At 35.7% G+C, this 12,092-nt stretch overlaps 1 protein-coding gene across 1 annotated transcript in view; it reads left to right on the top strand.

The window, feature by feature from the left end:
- LOC121443477 (highly divergent homeobox) overlaps positions 1–12,092 on the top strand; it is a 101,709-nt gene that overhangs the window by 54,534 nt on the left and 35,083 nt on the right. Inside the window, exon 4 of the mRNA XM_041645225.1 lies at positions 10,560–10,706. Coding sequence (XP_041501159.1) covers positions 10,560–10,706 — 147 coding nt within the window. The remainder of the gene's footprint in view (positions 1–10,559; positions 10,707–12,092) is intronic.

Raw genomic sequence — 12,092 nt, 5'->3', positions numbered from 1 at the left:
ATGCAGGTCTAAGTTCAGGCAATTTAATGAGAGGAGCTATCTTAACACTGTCATTTCAAAGCAATAAGTGTTTTAAATATATTGTCAAAGTAATTACCACTGTTTTGTCTTGCACCTGGGACTTTTAGACAAGTGATGGAATGGCAAGGAAATTTCCAGATGCACACAGATTTTATTGAATTGAACTGCTTGTTTTTACATCACAGCTGATATTTCATACTTACTGTAGATAAGAGCACAGTTAAGTCATATCTATGATAAAGCTTTGAAAATTTAAATACATTTTACAAAATTCTAATTTTTAGTTCTCTATTGTACTTTTACTTGAGTGAAGCTGAAAATGCTTAAAGCATAATATACAAGACAGCTCTTTGTAGCACTCTTGTTTTCTGTATGCTATGGACCAATAGGAAGACCCTTGGGAGTTCCAAGAAGATTGTGCATATTATGCTGTTGAACTTTCAGAACTGTGAACTAAATAAATCTTTTTTTCTTTGCATATCATATTTAATGCAACAGAGACCAAAAGGTGTATAAAATGAATTGGTATTAAAAGACAGAAGAATTACAACAAAAATCTATCAATGTTCAAAATTCTTATATAGAATTTTGGTCATACATAGATTTTAGTGAAAGGAAATGTAAGGTTGTAAATAGTGCTGTGCTCTGTCACTCATTCACCCTATGTGTGTGTTTGTGTGTATGTGTGTGTGTGTGTGTGTGTATCCCATTCTGCATTTATATATGCACATTCATGGCATATGTATAATGCTAATTAACTGATGAAATATCTAATGGAAGGCTTGCTAATTTCTCTTATTTCAGATTATGCACAATTTTATATTCTTCAACTATGTGTTTAAATTATGCATTAAATTTGATTGATTCATGATGCCAAAATTTATTTTATTGAAAGATATGACAACACTTTCTGTTGTTTAAGGTTGTGATACATATAAAATTGTGTACGTTTTCTTAATTATTCTACTACTAAATTTGTTGCTATACTTACCCATTGATCTATAATTTTATAACACATTTCTTCTTTCTCTCCCAGTACCTGTTATTTTATTTACAAGACATCTACATACTCATTCTGTTATATCAACAAAGCAACTTTTGCAAATTATGTTATAGTGTAGATTTTCTAATATAATTTATTTTTAGCTTATCTCATCTTAATTTTATCTATTGGCAAATGAGAAATGGGAAAACACAAGCGGTGTCTAATATCTGTAAGAAGTTAGAAATAAATATGGTAGAAATGGGTAGTTGATGAGATGCCCAATTAGATGACCCTGTAGCAGATTCCCCTTCAGCTCCAATACTTACCTGTAAAGTATATATTTCCAAAATTTAAATTAGTCAACAGAGATTTCCTAAAATCTCTAAAAAAAATGTAATGAAGCTATAGTTGCATAAAAGAAAGCAAATCAGATCCTTTCCATACTACAAATCATCCAGGGGCATTCAAGCTATGAAAAAATTGTGACTGAAATGTAAATAGGAAACATTTTGGCCACACCTAGTACTTTGAATATATGCAAATATATACTCTCTAAAATATGAAAGCAATATTCACTGTATGGTGCCCTTTACAAAAGGGCTGGGAAAATTCCAGGCAGTTTTAGCTAATACTGCTCTTTCTATTCATGGTTATTCCCCAGACATAGCTGGGATTCTCATTGGAATTAAGTTTACTTCTAAACATCTTGTACCTTTTTCTCGTTTAGGATGGAGATATGCATGTGGAGAAAGTAGGAGTCAGAATAACACTTATAAAGTCCTTGTGATTATGAGCCTGATTTATTTTGCATAGAATTTCTTTTTTAATCCTTTTAGTGGTGCTAAGAGAAAGATAGTCTTAATCCCATCATTATAGGATAAAGAAAGTAAGCCTCAGAAATTACATCACCTGCCCACAATTAGGAAGACAAGGAGCTAAATTTAAGTTTAGGATTTTCTTGATTCCAGCTAATTGTCACTGAAGAGAAAAATTATGACTTGCTCTTTATTAAAAATTCTAAGTCCTTAATATGCGTGCATCATAAGAAGGATCTATGCTACTTTTCTCTTTTAATATTCTGCTGGAGAACTTTTATGTATATATCAAAGTGATGGGGCTAAGTGTGTAATACTTTTGGAGCATTGTTGTTGTTCTAGTTTGTTCTTATACATATATGAAGGACAAATAATTTTCCTTTTTAAAGTTTAAAACAAATGGTTGATCTCAAACTTGCATGTCGATGAGCTTGAACTTCTGATTCTCCTATCTTCATCACTCAGGTGCTGGTATTATCCCTGTATAGCACCATGCCCTGTTTAAGAAGTATTGAGGATTGAACCAGATCTTTATGCATGTTAGGGGAGTAGTTTACCAACTGAAACTATATAACTAGCCATAATACCTCTATTTTTATTGTTACTGTTTTCCACTATGTTCAAAGACAATGTTTAATTTTATTTAAAAAGACAGTTTTTAGTGGAATTCTAGTTATGCATATATTCAATATCTTAAGCTGATCTATAATAATAGAGGTCTCTGCCCCACTTCTTATCAGTCCAAAGTGTTCTCTTTGTATTTTACATGCTGTTTGAAAGTGCTTTGAGATGTCAAATTTCTGGGCAATGCCACTTTTAACTCACCACTCATTTTACTTAGGATTAGCCAAAAGGCCATGAAACAATAAGTTTTTGAAGAAAAGTTAAGTCAAATGGCAGTGTATGTCAATAGTAGGGACCTGTATGCAAAACTCTTGGGCTCAGTTCCTAAAATGTAAAACAAAAAAAAAAAGAAAGAAAAAAGAAATGAAAGAAAGCTGACAGCAAGTCCCCATATGTAGTGATAGGGGCAGTGGGGCTGCATCCCCAGCACCCCGGCCGCCTGCTAGCTTATGCCCAAAATGACAACACACAAACTGTATTCATTTAAACACTGCTTGGCCCTTTAGCTCTAGCCCTTACTGGCTAATTCTGATATCCCGATCAACCCATCTCTAATAATCTGTGAGCACCGGTCATACCGGGAAGATTCTAGCCTATGTCCATCCTGGGTCGGAGCTTGATCATGTGTGTCTGCCCGGGAGCGGGGCATAGTGTCTCTCTGAGGCGTCTGCCCCCGAGAGGAGAGCTGTCAACTCTGAGCTCACTTCCTCTTCCTCCCAGCATTCTGTTCTGTATACTCCACCCACCTATGTTCTAAGCTATGAGCCCAAACAGTTTGTTTATTACTTAACCAATGAAATCAACAGATTGATATATGACACTACCACATTACTTCCCCTTTTTCTGTTTAAACAAAAAAAGGCTTTAACTTTAACATAGCAAAATTACATATAACAAAACAGTTATCAAGTAAAAATTACAATAATCTTTATCATTACTAATGAAAACTATAACTATAACTAACTATTCTTAACTCCATCAAAGACTCCAGAAAGATACAATATTACCTAAGCAAACAAGAAAAAAGCAATTTTCAAACTCTAGAAATGACAGAGACATCTCGCTGCCTGGACAGTCACCCAAAGTTCCTCTGTACAGCTGGGGCATCCATCATCAGCCTACAGGCACATAGTTTCCAGCAGACATTTCCATGAAGCAGGAAAATTCAAAGTCAGTTCAGTCACTATCTGTTGTGTCCTGCAGAATGTCTTGCAGACTCCTTCATGAATCAGGAACCCCGAAAGATCATCTCACCTTTAGGCAAGTTCAGTAGTCCTCTATCTGTGGGTTCTCTGTTTCCAGTTTATGCAATCAAACTCCATAAGGATCCTCTTCGATGCCCATCTTCTTCTTGAAGTAGATTGGTGCTGCCAGGAGCAGAGTGTCTCATTGTCATGAAAAGTCCTAAGTTATTAAAACATTAAATGCCATATTCTGCAGTCTTTGAAAGATATGAAGAATGTCTATCTAACTGAAATGTATCTCTATATATCTAGAAAATCTAACTAACATGACTACAAGCTTGACCATTACTGATGATTATCCATTAACCTATTTCTTAATTATACATTACATTTTTTAATGAACTACACAATCACAATATCTTAATCAATAGCAGAAATATGCATATACATATAACAAAATTGACCTTAAATCTCTATCAATAAAGCAAAATCTATACTAATACAAATTATTCATATCTATATCATATCCCCCTTTACATGTTAAAGAACATTTATAAACGATATTTGGGAACATGGGTGCAGTTTTTTCTCTCCAAACTGCTTCCTGCTGAATGGGGGCGTCGTTAATTAGGTCTTTCATGGTATAACCTGTGTGCTAGTTTCATCTCAGTTGGCAGTTGAGCGAAGCAATTTTCTGAAGGTGTTCACACCAACCCTTCAGGAGGGCGTGGTCCATCATACCAAATCGGAATAGAAGAAATGAACAGGGTCTCATCCTCTGTGAAAACAAAATAAGAAACTCCTTTCCAAAGCATCATGTCCTTAGATCCAAATTTCAAAGTCAAGGCATTTTCAAAATATCTATGTTGGATTAGTTCAGCAGCATTTATAAACAAATATCTTTTAGCAGCTGTTGCTCCTTCCTCAGCATTCAAACAATTCAAAGAGAGCATAATAGCATACAGTATCAAAAGTCCCTGTGTATTTTCCATCTTTGTGCGGCTTTAGTTTAATCTCTATTTCAATCTCTATTGCATTTCTTTTTACTTCTATTTTATATTCTCTGTATATCAGAGATCTCCCTGACTCTGCCTCCCAGGCATTGGGATTAAAGGTGTATGCTACTACACCTTGAACTCACAGAGTTCTGTTTGTCTCTGCCTTCTAGGCACTGGGATTAAAGGCGTGTGCTACCACACCTTGAAGTCACAGAGGTCAATCTCCCTCTGCCTTCCAAGTGTTGGGATTAAAGGTGTGTACTACCACACACAACAACTCTCTTCCTTTTTTTTTACTTTAAAAACTTCAACTTTTAGCCTGCATATATTTTTAATACACAGTAAACTATTTAGAAATTTTCTTTGTCTTTGAATCTCTCTTTACTGTATATCTCTCTTTTTCTAACCACACGAGCCTTTAAATTACTGAGCAATATGGGAGGGATTAAACCCGTGGCTTTACCAGCTAGATCCAGTCCATTCCTTAGCTTTCCAGCCTCATGGCAGATATACAGGCTATAGCCATGTTTACTGCCACAACTCTATGGCATTTCAAGGTCCCTGCCAGAAAGTGAACTTCAGCAGCCTGTGCTTGCAAACCACACGAACCGCCTGCATAAAAAAGTCAGAGTTTGCCCTGGCAAGACAGCCCAGAAAGCCAGCATTTTTAAACGGCAGCAGCTTTTTTCCTGCTATGGCTGAAAACAAGCATTCAGTCGGCTTTTATCAACACCATTTAAGTGTTTTGTGACCGGACCTCTTAAGAACTGCAGGGTTTTGCAGCTAAAGCTGAGTCAGGAAGCCTCTCTTAGATGAGAGCGTTTGCTTTCCTCTAGCAAGCAGAGTAGACCCGAGAGAGTGCTGCTACCAAGAAACCATGCACAAAGGTGTCATTTTGTTCTAGAATTACTTCCCAAGCTGTCTCAGGCTTTATGTGGAAGCAGTTGTCCATGTGGGTGCCATTTGTAGTAATATGAGCTATTATATATATATGTATATATATATTGTATATATTGTATATATCTTATATATATGTATATATGTGTATATATATAAAGGAAACTACTACTGCTTTTTGATATTACATCTATAGGTTTTTAGGTAAAAATATATAGTATGTACATACATATAAATACATACACGTATAATTACACACACGTGTGTGTGGTAAGAAGAGGGGGAATGTCACACATAGCTTATGCCTATCCTAATGTTTGCTGTGCAGTTAAGGCTGGAATTCAGGCAGTTCTCCTGCCTCAGCCTCTGAAATAATGGCATTATGGCATGAGCCACTGCACATGGCTCTGTATTTGCATTAGTTCTAGACTGTTATGGAGTAATCTACTATTACTTGTTATATTTGGTGTTATAATTTTAGGTTTTTAGGTGAAGAAAGGAGAAATAGTAATTGATTTTATACTTTCCTGTTTTTATTTGGTTGTATTTCATGTTTCAGGGTAGCTTCCTGACAGTACTTTTCTCATGTGTACAAAGCCCCGAGCTTTTGGAATGCTACCCTTTACACAAATAATTGCCCATGTGTTTTACTTAAGCCAGCACTTTAGGTTTCAGTATGTCTCATAAATTGAAGTTGGCCTGAGAGTCCAATAGAAAGACAAAATTGACTTCAATTTCAGGCTTCCTTGGGGGAGAATTCACCTTATCCTTTAAATGTCCACACACTCTGTTCCTTCTCTAAATGGTCTTCACAGTTTTAGTGCTAATAGATTTTTATTACCTTATTTATTTTCTTAGTTAAAATATGCTCTTAGGAGCTTTAAAAATAACCGCGCCTCTTTCATAAGCTTCTACTTAATAGGCATTGTCATAATAGGTCACCTTTAGCATTACTAATGCTGAGACCCCAGCACATTTCTAGCAAATCAAATCAGGTTTTATTTAGTTCAATTTAAAGAATGAATCAGCTTTGGATGTCTTCTAAATGAATTACAAATTAATTGGCTGAGTGTGTTCAGTGTTCTGTTCATTATGCCTTCCATTCTGACAGTAATGTAGGTTAACTCACACTGGAGAATTTGGCGCAATGGAAATTCATGGAAATATTCATAACGGCAGTTGTGATGAATTATTTGAATCTCCCTAGAATCTTCAACAGTTGGTTTTATTCTCCGTTTTGAGAATTTTAACCACCCAACTATTGTGCATTCATTGTAGAATAAACATCTAATGTAAGTCTAGGTGACAAATAAATTAAGGTTATACCCTTTGATCAAGGAAAAAAAAAACTTAGATGACATGTTTGGATTCATTCATAGAAAATGTATGATTTAGTAATAGTACTTACAATAAATGTTATTTAACTTTTTAAGAAAGAAGGAACCGATTTAACTAATCATTTTTAACGTTTATTTTTAAGTTATGTGTATGTGTGTTTGCCTGAGTGTGTGCTTGTGCAACACATGTTTGCAATTGCCTGTGAAGACCAGAGTAGGGGTTAGATCCCTTGGAACTGGAGTTATAGGTAGTTGTGAAGCATCCAGTATCAGTTCTGGGAACCAAATTTGGGACAAGAAAGGACAGTATAGGCTCTTAACTGGTGAGCCATCTTTCTAGCCCCTTGTAATTGAATTTAATAATACACATCTACACACACACACACACACACACACGGGGGAAAGACACGGAAACAGAAAGAAGAAAATCTCATTAAGCCTGAAGCTTGCCATTTTGCCTAGATTGGCTAAGCTGGTAAACATAAAGGGTTCAGTTAGCTTCATTTCCCAGTGCTGGGGTTAACTGGTCTACACTGCTTTTTACATGGGACATGGAGATTTGAACTCAGGTTCTTATCCTTACACAGCTAGTGCTTTTGCCCATAGTACCATCTCCACAGTACATATTTTATTTCCCACTTTTATCTGAATCTGATTTAGGAGGTCCTCCATGTTAAATTTGAGTTAGAAATAAAAAGCTAAAGGGTATATGAGTAAGACTTAGGCGAAGGGTAGTTTTAGCGGGAGCTAAGTGAACTTTATCTCAGGCAAAAGGCAGCACCAGAGCCCCCATTGCATTGCTTTTTCTGTGGAAAATGAACAAATGGCTATTTGCTCCAGAGGAAAGATTCCATCCAAATCCAGCCTGGGGAATCAGTGAGTTTGTTGGGCTTACGTACTGTTGGGCTCAAAGCCACCTGCACCATACAAATGCCCATCCTAGAATATGTGGGAAGAAAATCGCTGAGCTGCCTCACAGAGCCCTGCACTTGATTAATCTGCAGTATATGCTAGCACTCCTGAAGGTTCTTGCAGTGAGGAGGCACACTGATTCTAGTCCCTGTTGAGGTCCTATACCCTTCAGTCTGCACTACCAGAGAGGATTGGTGGCTCTACTACCATTAGTAGAGACTCTAGTATTGTGTTTTATTTCCTTACCTGATGAAAGAATCAGTGTTATCTTTGATCTGTGGTGGTAATGAGAAAGTCTTATTATGCTCAGACGAAAATACTATGGTACAATCTCATAACCCAAACCCTATGATTTGAAACATTTTCTAAATCACTATTATCTATCTATATGTCTGTCTGTCTCTGCCTTCCTCCATAGCTCCCTCCCTCTTTCTCTTCCATTGTCACTCCACCCAACTCACTGTTCCTTCCCTCCACTGTACCCCACCTTCTTTCTCCCTACCCTCTACTTCTTACTTCCTCTTTCCTTCTCCTTTACCACATCACACAAACACATAGAAAATTTCAGGATATGTGTGTGTGTGTGTGTGTGTGTGTGTGTGTGTGTGTGTATATATATATATATATATATATCCCCAATTTTTAGATATTTATAGTACCCTGTAATATAATTGTATACATCATAGGGATAAAGCTTATAGATAAAAGTTAGATATATTTTTATTTCAACCTCTGCAATGAGCCCTATGTGCCCTACTGAATGAGTCCTTTGACCTTTCATTTTGCCTCATCAGCAAAATGAAAGTCATTATTCTATCAAGTTCCTAGTTTACTTCCTAGGGTGTGTCTAAGACTCATTGAATTAAACAATATATAAAGAATGTGGTATATTGTGTTTTTTAAAAGCCTAAAAGCAAAAGATGTTGAAGCTATAAATATTATTCATTTTTCACAATTAAAATGTCCTCTTACATTTTGCTTATTTGCCTTTTAAATTCAGTATATTACTAGGGGTCCTTAAGTTTATAAACCTGCTGCATTGTAATGAATTAAGAAACAAATTGATAAAACAAATGGAATTGTTTGCAGTTTGGCCCAACTGGGAGGGAAAAAAAGATTTATAGTTTCTCTCTACCTTTTGTGTAGCATTTCTAGAATTTAATAGAAAAAAATGAAACAAGCTATGAAATATGTATAGGTTAATTTAAGTTGTCAGAAATGTGTGAAATCACTTCTTAGGAATCAAGTACTTTGGATGACTTTAATCTTTCTCTTTCTATCTGCACAACAACTCTGGATTATCATTATAAAGCAGCACTCTGATGGATGCTATTTTTGGTGTGTGTGTGTGTGTGTGTGTGTTTTCATATATGTTCGAGGTATACATATGTACACAAATTTAGACATGTGTGTAGAGGCCAGTGTGTCATCACCAGGGATTCCATAGACTTCCTTTGAAACAGAGTTTCTCATTGTCTTGGAGGTCATAAGTTAGACTAGGGTTGGCTGACCGATGAGACCCAAAGTTTTTTGTTTTTTGTTTTTTTCTGTTTCTGTCTCCCAAACAGTAGGATTACAAAAGCACACAATTATATTGGGCTTTTGCATGAGTACCTAGGACCCAAAGCAGGTCCCTCTGCATGCAAACTGAGTGCTTTATTGAGTGAGCTGTGTTATCCCCAGCCCCCATCATTGTTTTCTTTTGTAATATATGAATGGGAATGTGTGCAGTAAAGGAAAAAGTTTGAAAGAATATGAATTAAAGTGTTAAGTATTATTCTAGGTTGTTAATTTAAATTATCTTCTTGTTTATCTGTTTGCTGTAATGAACATGTTTGCATAGTGAAGAACATTACATTGTTGTCTGTTAAAAACAATTCTATTTCTTTCATACTAGTATACTGTATTATGGAAATTTAAAACAATGAAAATGTCTATTTTCATAATAAGGAAATGGTAAAACTCATAAAATCTATCTGTTATTTTGGTGGAAACTTGGGTTCATAAACTCATAATCTCAGTTTCTCTGTATTTTAAACAATTTAATAAATAGAAATTAACAAAAGCAACTGAATTCATTTACAGTTTGGCCAAAGTGAGGGTAGTCTAACTTCCTCTCCTCATGCTGGTCGTCATCTCAGAATTCATACAAATCCAGAAAGCAAAGGCTAGAACATACATAATGGTAACTGTGGGATAGGTGAATAAGTCCTTTTCTGCCACAAGGAGACCTGGCTCTGAGGTTTTCTCTGAGGAAGTTTTTTCTTTTCTTTTCTTTTTTTTTGTTTTTTTTGTTTGTTTGTTTGTTTTGTTTTGTTTTTCGAGTCAGGGTTTCTCTGTGGCTTTGGAGCCTGTCCTGGAACTAGCTCTGTAGACCAGGCTGGTCTCGAACTCACAGAGATCCGCCTGCCTCTGCCTCCCGAGTGCTGGGATTAAAGGCGTGCGCCACCATTGCCCGGCAGTTTTTTTTTTTTAATTTACATCTAGATAGAGGAATATGAGATCTTAAAGATCCACCAGTTTGAAAGAGAAGATAACATTTTATGGATTATAGGATTCTCCTTTGTTCCAGAACTGATAAAAGTTCTTTGTTACAAGTTTATTGCTTTGATAAATAGAGAAGGCCTTTTTGGAGGAGGCCAGTTTGAACTCCTTACTCCTCTGTTCCCCTTAAACCTGCTAATTTTGCAAATGAACTTAACTTGGTACTTTTACTTCCCACCCTGTGAACCCTCTCAATATTATTGCTTCCTTTGATCATAATCAATTTTAAATGTGTTTTCTAGCTCCAGGACCGTACTCAGTTCAGTGACAGAGACTTGGCTACCCTTAAGAGGTACTGGGACAATGGTATGACCAGCCTGGGCTCTGTATGTCGAGAGAAGATTGAAGCTGTTGCGACTGAATTAAATGTTGACTGCGAAATAGTTCGGGTAAGACATGTTCAGTAATTTTCATACCTTAGTTGATGAGGAGCATAAATGAAAGCTTGAAAACTAGCAGCACGGGGTATTGCCAACAATATCATTAATGAAATAAAAAGACCTGCATAAAGGAAGGCATGCTTTTTCAAAATATGTATCTGATAAGGAAATTATGTCCAGAGTATATAAATAACACAACTGAGTAATAAAAGACAAATAAAGCATTTTTAAATAGCTATATATATATGTTATATGTATAAATATTTTATGTATATTATATATAAACATTTCCCCAAAGTATAAAATTCTCATGAAACCAATGAAAACATATTTAACCTTAATATATATGTATATATACGCCTATACATAATTATAGAAATTAAAATCAAAACTCAGTGACATAGTAACATACACCATGATGGATATAATTAAAAATACAGATGCTCACAGGTAGGTCAGGACATGGAGAAACTGATACCCTAATGCTCACCGCTAATAGGAATGTTAGAGGTTTACATTTCCACTTCAGAAAACTGTGCTCCAAAAGTTTAACATAGATTTATCTTGTGTTAGTAATTCTACTCCCGGCTTTATACTTACATAATAGAAAACATAGGTCCTCCAAGAGAACTCAAACACAGATATGTCTTATCCTTGTAGCCCTGAAGTGCAAATAACGTAAATGTCCTTCAAATGAATACATAAAATATGGTATAGGCATATAATAGAATAGAGTAGGTCCATATAAAGAAAGCTGATGTTGATGCATGCTTCAAGAAGGAAAAGCCTTAAAAGTATTCTGTTAAGGAGAATAATCTAGTGACAAAAGCTCACATAGTATATGATTAATTTTATATGAAATGTGCAGAACAGATACATGTGGAATCAGTAAGTAAATTGGGGTCACCAAGAACTAGGGGTAGGGAGATAAAGGTAATAAGTGGTAATGGGTATAGAGTTTCTTTTTTGTCATTATGTATTATTTACAAAATTTGTTGTTATTGATGAACATATCTATTAATATCTTGAAAAATCTTAAGTTTTTATGCTAAATGAGTCAATTGTATGATATACTGAATATTCCTTATTGAAACTGTTTTAAAAGTGTTACTACTATACTATGTAAAAGAAAACTGCCACATCCAAACATTAGGTATAGCTTATGGAACCCTGCAGAAGACTAGGGAGGAAGGATTGTAGAAGTCAGGAGTTAAGGACACCAGGTCAACATGGACCACAGAATCAACTAACCAGAGCTCATAGGGACTCACAGAGACTGAACTGGCAATCAGGAAGCCTTCATGATTCTGACCTAGGTCCTCTACATATATGTCACAGTTATGTAGCTTGCTGTTTTCATGGGACTCCTAAGAGGCCGAGCAGGGGTTGTCTCTG

The sequence above is a fragment of the Microtus oregoni genome, unplaced genomic scaffold, assembly GCF_018167655.1.
Source record: "Microtus oregoni isolate MIOR12 unplaced genomic scaffold, Mior012 000107F_ref0000227, whole genome shotgun sequence".
Lineage (NCBI taxonomy): Eukaryota > Metazoa > Chordata > Mammalia > Rodentia > Cricetidae > Microtus > Microtus oregoni.
Note: the sequence above shows the minus strand (reverse complement) of the source record. Positions and strands in the feature narration are given on the sequence as shown.